General features: G+C 46.2%; 1 protein-coding gene across 3 annotated transcripts in view; it reads right to left on the reverse strand.

The window, feature by feature from the left end:
• The window catches only part of RILP (Rab interacting lysosomal protein), a 67,269-nt gene that overhangs the window by 10,797 nt on the left and 41,361 nt on the right, over positions 1 to 15,111 (reverse strand). For all 3 annotated transcript variants that reach the window (XR_011319787.1, XM_069761343.1, XM_069761344.1), the window contains exon 4: positions 853 to 1,047. Coding sequence is in view for 2 of the 3 variants with exons in the window: in XM_069761343.1 (XP_069617444.1) it covers positions 853 to 1,047 (195 nt within the window). In the remaining variant the exon portion in view is untranslated. The remainder of the gene's footprint in view (positions 1 to 852; positions 1,048 to 15,111) is intronic.

Here is a 15,111-nt window from a genome sequence, read left to right on the forward strand (position 1 = left end):
ACTAAGGCAGGACTAATCCTGTAGATGTGAACGGACAGTCTGCATACAATCCCCTTTGTTAGGATCATTATGCAGGCCGTCAATGATGCCTAGAGATGTGTGATTAGAAGATTTGAGGCAGGACTAGTCATGGGGGCTAACTAGTCTTGCTTCATTAGCAAATGCGACATCAGGAAAAAAAAAAAAACTATTACAGCATCAAATTAAACTCCTTATCCCACTAAGGAAATCTTCACCCATACCTCTACTGCAGTGGTTGAAGACAGTCAGGAGACCCAACAGGTTCATTAGTGTAAGGCCCAAACAAAGATAAACCGAGTAGTCTCTATAAAACACGTCTTTCAGCAAAATCTACAATCTGTATGTTTGCAAAGACATTTGGAAATTTTAGTTGCATATTAAAATAATCTACTTATACAACTTGCATGTGGACTCAAAAAAGCAGTTAAATAAATGACCAAGGAGTATACACCCTTAAAAAATAATAATTTTATAAGACATGTTAAAATGGACACAAGATAAAATAAAAACAAAGGAACTACTGGACAGTCAATAGTGGGGACGCTATAAAGTACAGGTAAGGCATGGTAATATGCTTGTCATGTGTTATAAATCAGGATAGGCAACGGTACGAGGGGTGAAACATTTCCAGCAGTTCAAGCCAAATAGATCAAAGCATAAAAGCAATACTTACCTAGAAGATTCTACTTGTTGAAGCGTCCCCAACGCACGTTTCTTCTCAGTACTTCATCAGGAGGAGAGAAGCTACATTTCAAGTGGGTTTTCTCGTTGTTTAATACAACTTGCAGTTAATGTAATAAAGTGCAGATTTTGCTTATTACCATGACGTACCATATTTTTATCAGGAACAGCTTGGGCTACAGGGGACCTCTCTAACAGGGCATTCATCTCCTTCTGCTTTTCTTGGAGCAGGTTCTCCAGATCCGCTTTCCTCTGCAGGGAGCTTTTAAGTTGAGCGTGGACAACAGCGGCTTTTCGGCGCAAGTCTTCATTCATATTCATGAAACGGTTCAACTGTTCCTGTAGCTGCAATGTCCAGAGAAAACACACATCAGCTATACGCAGTACTGATAGTTAGTATGCACCAGCTATAGGAAGCATAAGATTTTTAGTGCCGCAACAAAATACTGTAAAGATCAGGATCCTTGTACTTCCGGCTCACCAATATATTTCAGCAGGTATATTGACCTGACCAGGGTGTCCGTGTGGGGCCTGCATGGTTTTAGAATGTCGGCCTCACCCCCACCCATGTGTTTTATAAAAAAAAAAAAAAAAAAAAAAAAAAAAAAAACCAATGTTTTTGTGAGCAAAACTTGTTACAAAAAACTTTGACCACAGAACAAACATAAAAAAAAAACAATAGAAAGCAGACGTTCAGGAAAATAAACCGTTTACAACACAAGTTAGCTAGTAAATATCATACTGACACAGCTCCATGAAAGTCGGACACTGCTGTAACAAGGAACTGAAGTGATCAGTTCTCTGTAAAAAACACAAGTTCTGAATGCAGAAGTCGCGGTTTCCATTTTTCGGCAGCATTACAGAGTCAGTGTGACACGAAGAGCAAACATATAAAAGTCAGAGATGTATTTTTTTTATGGGTAGATCTGATGTGACTGAATAAAATACCTTCGGCTTCTTTCACATTTCCGTCGGTACGGGGCTGTCACGAAGCGTCGGCGCGACGTACGGACGGAAGTGTGTGCTTTCACATTTCCATCAGACTGCAGGGTGAGGAAAGCTCGTGAGAGCGATATTTCCTGCTGGGCATGCGCAGTCTGAAACACTGGATGCGACGTACAGGAAAACGTTCCCTTGAACATTTTTTTTGTGACGACGGTCCGCCAAAACCCGACGCAACCAGTGCACGACGGACACAACGTGTGGCCATACGTCGCGAACCGTCGGAAATACAAGTCTATGGGAAAATGCAGGAACCGACGTATTGCGACGGTAGCAGAAAGACGGAAATGTGAAAGAAGCCTAATAAAAGCACAAAATTAACCTATTTACAGGTTTCTAAACTTTTTTTTTTTTTTCTCCAATTGGCAAGACCTGTATATTAGACTTAGTTAAAGGGACACTGTCATCTGAATTTGGAGGGAACAATCTTCAGCCATGGAGGCGGGGTTTTTGAGTCACCCTTTCCTTACCCGCCGGCTGCAATATTGGATTGAAGTTCATTCTCTGTTCTCCGTAGTACATGCCTGCACAAGGTAATCCTGCCTTGCACAGGCGTGTCCTATGGAGGACAGAGAATGAACTTCAATCCAATATTGCAGCCAGCATGCAGCCAGCGGGTAAGGAAAGGGTGAATCAAACACCCGAAAACCCCGCCCCTATGGCTGAAGATTGTTCCCTCCAAATTCAGGTGACAGTGTCCCTTTAAAGAGTCATCCCCATCTCCATTGATGGGTATTGTGGGATCGTGCTTGTAAAAACACACATTTTAATGCCCGTTGTCAAGGGGACAGGCTACTTCTGCAATCTAGCAGCGCTGGGCGACAAGCGCAGCGCTTACAAGCTCTTTTCTATTAAGGTTTTAAGTCCAGCCCCTGAAATGGCAGCGCACAGTCAGTTTGTACCAGCGGCATTGTTGCATTGCTTCCACTGTCAATCAAGGAAGAGTATCCACCCCAGCAATCAGGAAGAGAGGAGGCTGGGCAGCGGGGTGCTCCCGAGCAGGAAGGACAGCCCCTTCAAGAAAGTTCTAATCAAAAACAAACAGAAATAACAAGGGAAACCAGAGTTCATGTCGTAACATGTGTAACACTGAGATGGGATTTTCCCATATACACATAAGTATCATCTGTTTCTGAGTCACGGTAAGATTGACAACAGCCATCCGGCTTATCACCTTTATGTCCCATAAACAAGGTAATATAATGGTCATTACAGGACCGGATAACAGACATCCACATAAACAGGCCTATATTTACTGAGCGCTCAGTTCTAGGGCAAACTGGACTATAGGTATGAGGCACTGCACGCTCAGACACCACGAGGCAATATTTACAGAGATATCTATGACTACACCGGTTCTAGCACAGCCTGCTCGGCAATCATGTATGCAACAGCCTCCACCGCACACTGTGCCGGATAGCTTATAAACAGTGATGAGCGAACATGCTTGGATAAGGTGTTATCTGAGCATGCTCGGGTGCTATCCGCGTGTCTTCGTCGTGCTTGAATAATATGCGAGTCCCCACGGCTGCATATATCGCGACTGTTCGACAGTTACAACACATGCAGGGATTGTCAAACAAACAGGAAATCCCTGCCTGCACTGCGGATGTCGAACAGACGTCGTGATTCGAACAGATTTTTAGCACATGAGCGCGACACGTTGTCAGAGCACGTTCGCTCATCACTACTTATAAATTCTACATAATAAGCAGCAGGCGAGAGGTTCTTCTATAAAAGACATGAACGTTCCAGGAGAAGCTCCAGACCGAAACACAATCCCGGGGTCAGAAATAGCACCTACGGCGACTATACATAGGCCGCGGAGCTTTCTAATGGAGGAGCACGTGGCCGGGTCACCCTTCCTGACACCACATACACTATGGACACAGGATTAGTTTATGGCCACCTCACTGGAGGAAGGAGATATGTGCAGTCCAGAGAGAAGCACTTTCTAACCTTTACTTGTAAAAGAATTGCTGCAATCTTATCAAGGTTTTTTCTTTTACTTTTATAAGATCTAGATTGTGTCTTAAATAGCCTAAACAGGACCTATTATATAGCAGCAGTGATTGAACTGGAGCTTTTACAAATTGTTATCCACTGCAGAAAAAAAAAAATGTATAATTAATCAAATTTAGCTAAGCATTTTTATGGTGCAAATAGGCGGCATGCCAGTGCACTTGTGGGTTTCCACAATACTGAGACTTAGCCGTCACCTATGTCAGCCCCATAGAAACCCTGACAGTATAGATTAAAACGCACAACACTTTGCTAGATATTGGGAGATATTAAAGGAGCATTGTTCTAGAATAGTACATGGGCCCTTTTCCAGTCCAACAGATCATTATAAGCCATCATTTCACCTGCTTTGGAGGTAGAAGGACCCCTATATGGCTGCACCAATGGCAGGTTTGTCTCTGGTAAAAATGTTTCCCAATTAATCACCGCAGGACCGTGGTGACCCATCGACACTGGACGGTGGTGACCCATCGACACTGATCGCTGGTGACACTGATGGGCTTACCGAAGGAGCCGCCTCGGTGTGGAAAGCCACTTTGTAATGCCTAAAGGCATCAGAGTTTTAATTTTAGCCCCTGGGAGTAACACACAGGCACGCTGGGTCTTACAGCATTACACAAGCCTCTTGTAGCAATTCAAACTCAGATTTAAAAATCGGTTTTACAATTCAGAAAAGCCCTTTATAGGGAACATGTCAGCAGCTTCATGCTCAAACCTCAGGCACCAGCTCTTCCATTAGTCTTGGTTCCCATTGCGTTAATGGGAAAGCGCTAACGGACAGCGTTGCACGGCGAAATTAACGCCGTGCAACGCGTCCGTTAGCGCGCCCATTCACGGCAATGGGAACGCGCAGCACTAGCGCGTGCCATGTTCGGCACGCGCTAGCGACGCGCCGGTGTTTCCTGGCGCGCCGCGGACGCTGCTCGCAGCGTCCGAGGCGCGCCCGCGGTCCGTTCCCCGCTCTCGCAGATCGGGGATCTGCGAGAGCGGGGACGTTACCGCGACCAAACATCTACATTTTACTCTGAAACACTGCGGCATTTCAGAGAAAACCATAGTAAGTGTGCGGCTGGGGGACAAGGCGACTAGTCCAAGAGGTGTTCTCCCCTCCTGCTCAGCCAGACTGATCGGTACCTCGCTATGTGTGCGCATGTAGGTAGATACCAGTCAGTCTGGCTGAGCGGGCACACACCTCTTGGACTAGTCGCCTGGTCAAAGTCGCACTTTTAAGGTTTTTCTCTGAAACGCTATGCGTTTGGAATGCAGTTGCCGGTCTCAGATTCCCGCGGCCTGTGGTTTGGATTGCATGCGCCTGCTGAAAAATAACCACTTAAAGGGATCCGGTCATAAGAATATGTAGACGTAGTCTGTCTACTCTACTCAGCAATGGATTTTTTTTCTTCAAAATTTTTTTATTAATTTTATAGTGTAGGGTTACAATACACACATGAGAAAATATACATAGAAATAGTATATGTAACAAGAAAAAATGGGAGAAAAGGAAGGGAGAAACAGAATGCAGATAGGACGGACATAGGAAAAGAGAGATAGGTAGATTACATGTGCTCTCCTCCACAAACAAAAACGTAAGAACAATGGTCAGTGAACAGAGCTCATGTCAGTGTCTTGGCCACAGCCAGACAGATGTGGAAGGGATATGCCATATCATCCTTAACCTTGGAAAAGAAGATTTCGTTTGCAGAAAGAATTTTTTGTGCATTTCTGAAATAGTGAACTGCATTCTGGGAAATGTCTGCAGCGTGTGACGTATAGGAGACTGGAATCTGCACAGGTGAGATGATATTTCCCGTTTGTAATGTTTATCTCCCTCCAGCAATGAACGTAACTTGGATGTGATCCAGCCAACCTCACCGTCTCCAGCTATACGGAGTTGTGTTGCTTTTTGCTGTTTGGTAACGTGACTTGTATCTCTGTCCTTTAAAAGTAGATCAACACAAAGATTTACGTAAATTCCCTTTTTATCAAAGGGAATTTTTCATTGTGGCTTTCCTATCAGATGACGAGACCTTGTGTCTGTCGCTCTACAGAAAACATATAGAAGGGGCAAACTCTCCGTTTGGTTGATATGATGAGTATCTTCACAGTTGGAGACTGTAGCCTTCTTTTTCCCCTACAGCCACTGATGCTAGGGCTACAAATATTTAAAGAGATTGTCCACTGCTCGGACAACCCTTCTAAATCTGTCTGTATTCCCAAATAAAATAACAACACTCATACTCACCTCTGGTGCCGGCGCCGTTCCACCGCTGGCTCTCCTGAGGAATCGTGTGACATTATGTCCCTGTAGCCAAACAGCGCTGGCTTTACTTTCCCCTCCTATGAACAAATCACATACATCCCCTCGTCAATCTCATGTATGTAATTCATCTGTAGGGGAGGAAAGTGAAGCCAACGCAGATTAGCTGCAGAGATTGTGTGACAATGTCACGCAATCTCCGGGACAGCCAGTGCTGACATCACTGGAACAGCTCGGGCATCAGAGTGGAGTAGAGGTGTTATTTTACAAAGCGGAAACAAAGGCTGGGGGAAACTTGGTCGTACACACATCACAATAAGATTGTGGGATTACTTCATCCCCAACACAATATTGGTTATTCCCCTTACAAAAAATATGTTGAGACCATCGCAAAGAATCCAACTTCGAGTGGAGGAAAACCCCATTAATCCAAGTTGGATTCTTTGCGATGGTCCCCCAGCCTAGGATGCACAGACATTCTGAAGTTGATGTCATTATGTAAAGATCATGAAACACTAAAGGTACCTTCACAATAAACGATATCGCTAGCGATCCGTGACGTTGCAGCGTCCTCGCTAGCGATATCGTTCAGTTTGACACGCAGCAGCGATCAGAATCCTGCTGTGATGTCGTTGGTCGGGGCTAGAAGGCCAGAACTTTATTTGGTCGCTGGCTCTCCCGCTGACATCGCTGAATCGGCGTGTGTGACACCGATTCAGCGATGTCTTCGCTGGTAACCAGGGTAAACATCGGGTTACTAAGCGCAGGGCCGATTCAGCGATGTCAGCGGGAGAGCCAGCGACCAAATAAAGTTTCCTGCACTCACTGTGAGCACAGCAGCCGGAAAGCAGAGCGGTGATGTCACCGCTGTGCTTTCCGGCCGCTGTGCTCACAGCCAGTACAGAGAAGCACATCGCCGGGGACAGATAGCGGAAGGTAAGTATGAAGCGTTTGTTTTTTTTACTTTTAGGATGGTAACCAGGGTAAACATCGGGTTACTAAGCGCGGCCCTGCGCTTAGTAACCCGATGTTTACCCTGGTTACCGGCATCGTTGGTCGCTGGAGAGCTGTCTGTGTGACAGCTCTCCAGCGACCACACAGCGACGCTGCAGCGATCCGGATCGCTGCAGCATCGTTTAGTGTGAAGGTACTGTGGCACCCCTAGGGGTATTTGCCACAAAAATAGTTACTGACAGTAAATACAAATACTAAAATAGCAAGACTGCATGACCATCTCCGGCCAGAAGGGGGAGCTCCAGAGACTCCCCTTGATCCATTCTGGTCTGAGAGAAGAAATGGCAGTTGGGCTAAGGAGCTGATAGTGAGAGGTCATACAGCTGAATTTCTAACAGCCCTATGACGGTTTCCAGGCCCAAATCACCGGCCTGAGGAGAAAAGGGACAGAGAAAAAGGATATTGTGAGAACCGGGTAGCATTAATCACTACCCAGAACAGGCGCAAAGACGGATACCGGATCCGTGGCTGTATTCATTATATATAATACAGCAACCGGAAAAACGTGAGGCGATATCAGCTTCACTAGGGCCGGACGCAGCAACAGACACAGAGTTCAGCGGTACTCCCGGAGGGGGTAAGCTGATAAAAGGACTCGGGTTGCCTGTCGAACCAGGACCCGGAGGGGACAGATTGGGCCGGCAGCCAGTTCACATACAGCAGCAGGGCCACACAGAAATTGCGTACAATAAGAGGTGAAGACCCCGGCAGGGTCAAAGTAACTCAGAGTTCCCATACAGACTCCGGTGACAGGATTGGTTGTAAATCCCTTTATGTTAAAGTAAACTGGTTAAACGTTTCAACGCCTTAGTCTTTCATTTGGGCAATAGCCATCTATCCAGGATCGGGATCGTCACCGCTGGGAGAACCTGCTGTTGATCAAGTAAGTGCCTGTCCCCTCACGATACCCCTTACACTGTGCATTGCCTGAGGCCACAGCACCGGGTCAAGCCACCCGTGACATCCCGCTTAAGAGACAGACCCCATTGGTCCGGTGCTGGGTATCCCGGTCTCTTGGGCGTCACAATTGGCGTCATGAACAGGATCCAGCCAGCCCGTATACCGGGTATTGTGTGCCGTGATTGGAGCCCAAAACTGTGAAAACTTGGATGAAAAATCTTGAAGATTGACTTTATTAAAGAAAATTCCATTTCCCATTGAAAAATATTGAAAGTGACTTTTCCCCATTGGTTATAATGGAGTAAAGATGGCCGCCATCCCCTGAGGTAATCACTTCATAACCGTTAGGCACGAGACTGTTAATTGAGCTACGCCATCACCTGAGCCCCAGTCTAACTGAAAAACTTCAGAATCCGCCATTACAGAGCGCGGTGGGTGGGTGTCATTGTGGGCGGCACCAAGCTGAGCGCTCTGACATCAGAGCATGGGGAAAACCAATCCTGCTGCACAGCGGAACGAATCTACACTATCCCGACGGAAGCGGAGGACCGGAAGGGTCCGGATTAACTAAGGGGGCACAGTATGTCGCAGCACGGAGACGCCGCAGCACCCGGCGACGCTAATGCAGCTGAAAGACAGAGTGTCGATAGAGAGTCCGGTAGTGCAGTGGTGCAAGGAGTGGCGCCCATCATGCCGGTGCTGATGCCATATATCCCGGGTGGCCCGTGGCTTCCAATGTATGAAGGTGAGCCTAATACCCTTGACGATTTCAGAGAAAAGATGCTGGCCCATTTTGACATGTTCCCCGTGGGTGAAGTTCAGCGTGTTAGTCTCCTGATGATGCAGTTAAGTGGCCATGCTAAGCGAGAAGTCACAGCATGGGCAGCTGATCTAAAAGGCACTGTTGAACGCATATTTGCTGGATTAAAAGCTACATTTGAAACCACTGCCAGCAGCAAAGCTAAAGTACGATTCTTTAATTGCAAACAAAAAGTTAATGAGTGCGTGAGAGACTTTGCCTTAAACCTGCAGGAAGCCCTTAAATCACTTACACTGGCTGAACCCATTTTTAACACCGGAGCGGATAAACTGCTAAGAGATCAATTTATTGAGGGACTCTACACCCCTTCTCACCGGGGGCATGTGAGCATGCTTGTTTTTAAGAACCCTGAATTGACATTTGCCCAATTAAAGGAGAGCGTTATACGTCTCCAGCTGGCAGAAGCACCTCGGGATCAGGAGCCTGCGCAACTCATGGCAGAGGCTCCTCAACAACATGGAGTACCAGTGACATCAGCTATGTCCGGGGCCATTGCTAAGCCCCTGGGGCCCAGTACTAATGAGGCTCTTCAACAAAAGCTTGACTCTTTAACTGATGTTGTTGCTTCAATGGCTAAAAGCATGCAGGAGATGAGAGGACCCAAGTTGGAATTGGCAAACCGTAGAGAAGATGTTCCATGGATGAGACCCCGGAGATACCCGACATGGAGAGGACGACCCCGCGACCGCTACCAACCGGATGGACAGCCCATTTGCCGCCGTTGCCAGCAGCCAGGCCACTTTGCACGAGATTGTGATTTAAATGGGAATCCCCTGGGAATGCGGGCCGCTTCGCAGGAATGAACTTTCAAGGCCCAACACCCTGGCACGACAGGTACATCGGAGGACGACCCATTATCCCCATCGTGCTGGATGGAATGCCCCTCAACGCTTTGCTGGACACAGGTTCCCAGATTTCATCTATACCGTATATCCTTTATAAGAGGTACTGGGCTGATGCAGATATTGATAAAGGGCCCTCTGATGTTGAACTAGATATATGGGCCAGTAATGGTAAGTTGGTACCGAAACTAGGATTCAGGGAGATGACCATAAAGATTGGTAAAGTAGAATTGAAGAAACAGGGTATAATTGTTGTTGATGTTGACCGGCGGAACTGTGAACCAGCTGTATTGATAGGAATGAATGTGTTAGAGAACTGCTTTTCCGAAGTCATTTCTGTCTTACAGCAAATTGCTGAAACTGCCCAATCCTGCCATCAGAGAGTTCTCCGGAGGGAAATAAAAGTATTGATGTTAAGGCAACAGGTAGAAGTTGCAGGTGGAGAAATCGGCAGTGTGAGGGTAAGTGATCCAACGTCTATTGTAATCCCCCCAAAAACAGAAATGCTGGTATGGTGTAGAGCAGCCATTGGTACTAAGGGACGAGATTATCAAGCCTTAATAGAACCAGTGTACACCGACAGCAGGCCCACTATACTCACAGCACGAGGGGTAGTCGAGGTACACCGGGGACGAGTGCCGGTACGACTTTTGAACTGTGGAGAGGAAGAGGTCACTTTGCCAAGGTATGCTACAGTGGCAAAGCTATATACTGTTGACAACAATGCCATCACAACCATTGAGCCCTTAGAACCAACCTGTCAGGTGGAAGTCAACGGCTCAGATGGAGAATTGGAGGATTGGTGCCAACAGCTACACGTGGGCATAAATTCAACACCTACCCATCAAAAACAAGGGGTGTATAGGCTAGTGACGGAATATGAACAAGTCTTCAGTAAACACCCATTGGACTTCGGACGGATAGAAGGGGTAGAACACACAATCCCCACAGGTGACCATCCCCCAATAAAAGAAAGATATAGACCCATACCGCCCGCTCACTATCAATGTGCAAAAGATATGCTGAGGGAAATGAAACAGGCTGGGGTAATAAGAGACAGCTGTAGCCCCTGGGCGGCCCCTCTAGTGATTGTCAAAAAAAAAGATGGAACTATGAGAATGTGCGTAGACTACCGGCAGATTAATAACATCACCCATAAAGATGCCTACCCTTTGCCTAGGATAGAAGAGTCCTTGACTGCTTTGAAATCTGCTAATTATTTTTCCACCTAAGGGTACCGTCACACTATACGATTTACCTACGATCACGACCAGCGATATGACCTGGCCGTGATCGTAGGTAAATCGTAGTGTGGTCGCTGAGGAGCTGTCACACAGACAGCTCTCCAGCGACCAACTATGCCGAGGTCCCTGGGTAACCAGGGTAAACATCGGGTAACTAAGCGCAGGACCGCGCTTAGTTACCCGATGTTTACCCTGGTTACAAGCGTTAAACTAAAAAAAAAAAAAAAACAGCACATACTTACATCTGGTGTCCGTCAGGTCCCTTGCAGTCTGCTTCCCGCACTCAGTGACTGCCGGCCGTAAAGTGAAAGTGAAAGCACAGCCGCTGTGCTTTCACTTTCACTTTACAGCCGGCAGTCACAGTGCGGGAAGCAGAGACGGCAAGGGACCTGACGGACACCAGAATGTAAGTATGTGCTGTTTGTTTTTTTTTAGTTTAACGCTTGTAACCAGGGTAAACATCGGGTAACTAAGCGCGGTCCTGCGCTTAGTTACCCGATGTTTACCCTGGTTACAAGCGAACGCATCGCTGGATCGCATCGCTAGATCGCTAGATCGGTGTCACACACACCGATCTAGCGATGACAGCGGGAGATCCAGCGATGAAAGAAAGTTCCATACGATCTGCTACAACGTACGATTCTCAGCAGGATCCCTGATCGCTGCTGCGTGTCAGACACAGCGATATCGTAACGATATCGCTGGAACGTCACGAATCGTACCGTCGTAGCGATCAAAATGTTATAGTGTGACGGTACCCTTAGACTTAACAAGCGGGTATTGGCAAGTCCCTGTGGCTGAGAGAGATAAGGAAAAGACGGCATTCACCACACCAATGGGTCTAAGTGAATTTAATCGCATGCCGTTCGGACTCTGCAATGCATCCGGTACCTTCCAGCGGCTGATGGAATGCTGCCTCGGACACAAGAACTTTGAGACCGTCCTCCTGTACCTAGGTGATGTGATTGTCTACTCAAAGACTTACGAACAACACTTAAAAGACCTGGCAGAAGTGTTCGAAGCCTTATCCAGGTATGGCATGAAAATCAAGCCATCCAAATGTCACCTTCTCAAGCCAAAGGTACAGTACCTGGGACACATCGTGAGTTCGGAGGGAGTAGCACCGGATCCCGAGAAAATAACCGCCATAAGGGATTGGCCGAGACCTACCAGCGCAAAAGAAGTGAGGCAATTCCTGGGATTGGTGGGTTACTATCGCAGATTTATAAAAGGATTTACCAAGTTGGCAGCACCCTTGCAAGACGCCTTGGTAGGGCAGACGAAGAAACCTTCAAACCGAAACCCTCCTTTCCAGTGGAACGACGAAAGGGAAGACTCCTTTGAACAACTAAAGAAGGCACTAACCGGAGAAGAGGTTCTGGCATACCCAGATTACCATCAACCTTTCATCCTCTACACCGATGCCAGTAATGTGGGACTAGGAGCGGTGCTGTCACAAAAGCAAGAAGGTCGGGAGAAAGTCATCGCCTTTGCAAGTAGAAAGCTCCGGCCTACTGAAAGAAATCCAGAAAATTATAGCTCCTTCAAATTGGAACTACTGGCAGTAGTTTGGGCTGTGACTGAACGTTTCAAACACTATCTGGCCGCTGCAGAATTTATTGTCTATACTGACAACAATCCGTTAACCCACCTGGACACAGCCAAATTAGGTGCGTTAGAACAGCGATGGATAGCCCGGTTATCTAATTACAACTTCAAGATCAAGTATCGAGCAGGTCGCAAGAATGGAAATGCTGATGCCCTATCCCGGATGCCACACTTGAGAGATGTAGAAGAAGAAACGGGGGAGCTTGAAGAAATTGAACTACCAGCCTTCCATCATCCCAAGGCAAAACATCATCAGTCAAGTACCTATCAGAAACAACAAGAGGTGAATTTTAATCCGTTAGCACACCATAGATGGGCTGACACCCAAGACAGCAATCCGGCTGTGAAGTTGGTGAAGGAACTGTTAACTGAGCAAAGTGCATATCCCGATGAGGATGCCCCAGAAGAGACGCATCAACTCTGGAAAGAGAGAGGCAAAATGTTCCTGTATCAAGGGAAGCTCTGTAGAAGATACACCAATCCGAAAACACATGAATTGGTTTGGCAGATTATCGTGCCTAAACAACATGTCAAGATGGTCCTCGAAGCTTACCATAATGGTGCTGGTCACTTCGGTTGGAAAAAGTTAGAAGTACTTCTAAGAGAAAGATTTTATTGGGTCGGGATGAGAAAATCAATCGAACAGTGGTGCAGAAATTGTGGCCCGTGCAACCTCAGAAGAAACGATCAAAAGAACCAAAGAGCACCACTGCAGCCCATAATCACCAAACAACCACTTGAACTTGTAACCATAGACCACGTGAAGTTAATACCAAGCCGGTCCGGCTATGTCTATGCCTTGACCATCGTGGACCATTATTCACGCTTCTTGGTAGTAGTACCCGTAAAAGATCTGACAGCAAAAACAGCAGCCAAAGCGTTCCAAACGTACTTTTGTAGACCCCATGGATATCCGGAACAGGTTCTCACCGACCAAGGTACAGCCTTTGAATCAGAGATCTTCAGAGAATTCTGTAATATGTATGGTTGCGAAAAGATCCGGACGACGGCCTATCATCCACAAACAAACGGCTTATGCGAGAAGATGAACCATATTGTAATAGACCTACTAAAGACTTTACCTGAGACAGAAAGGAATCAATGGCCAGAGAAATTGCCTGACTTGCTGGATCTGTATAATCATGTCCCGGTGAGCTCCACCAACTGCACCCCAGCTTACCTTATGCGTGCAAGACCCGGCCAATTACCAATCGATCTAGAAATGGGAATTCTGAAACCAGACGCAGAAGTTCAAGACTCCAATTGGGATATCATACGGCAAAAGCAGTATCGCCAAGTGCAAGAGAGTGTGGAAAGAAGCCTTCAGCAAACTAGAGAAAGACAAGAGCGAACTTTCAACCAGAATGCTCTAGCGACCCCATTAAGACCGGGTGACCAAGTGCTCAAGAGAAATCGTCGAACCAATAAACTGGACAATCAGTGGGAAGCCGTACCCTACACAGTTTTACCAACAAGAGTGGATAATCCTAAAATGTGTCTCATTAGCAAAAACGGAGGCTTAACATCTGTACTAGTGTCAAGAGACAATCTTAAATTATGTCCGGAAGCATTGAAAGAGCCAGACGTTGTCCAGCCAGAACCAGAAGTTATTCAACCCATACAGGTTCAACCAGTAAAGGAAAAAGAAGAGGAAGTGTATCACACCTGTATAGGAGACTTTCCCAAAACCCTACTAACATACCATGGTGCAGTAGTGGTTCCCATGGTGGCCTTTTACCCAACACCGAACCCAATACCAGAAGTCCCAAGACAGGAAGAGGCTGACCCCGTACTACAGGAGGTTCCAGGCCAGGAAGAACAGATTCCTGGTCAGAGTAATCCCATTCACAGTGGACTTGCCAACTCCATAGTCGTGGAATTATCTTTAGCAGAGCGGGCAGATACTACATCCGCAGTAGACATAAAACCAAAGCAATACTACATGGACCAAAAAAGGAAATTATATGCAAGACACGGGAATATTAAAATACGGCTTTATTAAAGGGAATGCCAAATATTATATAATCAAAATATATATTTAAAAACATAAACACTTTCACGTGACAACAGGATATATCGCTATATAAAAAAATCCACCAGTCCTCTCACCTCCAATTATACCAGGATTTAAATATTTATTTAGGGCCGTACAAGAAGCACTATATATTGCATAAAAGAAGGGTGGGAGGGGGATGGAAAAAATGGGGAGAAGGGAAAAGATAAAATAACCTAAATAATGTGCAAAATCTGCTTATATAAAGTGAATAAGTGCTTTATAATGCCAATATGATTCAGCACATATACAGGGCACATAGAAGGTGTATACAGTCTGAAAAAAGGGGGCACATGAAAAAAACTACTAAAATCACCATCAATGTGTATACAAAAAAAGGGGGGAGGGAAAGAAAACGAGGGGGGTATAATACCCCTGTAATACCAATTGATTTATATAAAGTGCAAACATATAAGGTGCAGTTAAAAGTGATAATGTGCCAAAATCTCAGTGAAAACCACCCTTACAACTAGTTACCATGTGGAAGACTATAGCATCCACCTGCAATCACATATAGCACTGTGCAACTGTACTGCCAAAATGATCTATAATAGTCACATATACCTGGGGAGGGAGGGCCTCTGTTCCTGTGTCAGCGCGTACCCGACGCGCGTTTCGGAATTATCGTTATCCTTCCCAGACGAAGG

The sequence above is a fragment of the Ranitomeya imitator genome, chromosome 3 (genome assembly GCF_032444005.1).
Source record: "Ranitomeya imitator isolate aRanImi1 chromosome 3, aRanImi1.pri, whole genome shotgun sequence".
In the NCBI taxonomy this organism is placed as follows: Eukaryota; Metazoa; Chordata; class Amphibia; order Anura; family Dendrobatidae; genus Ranitomeya; species Ranitomeya imitator.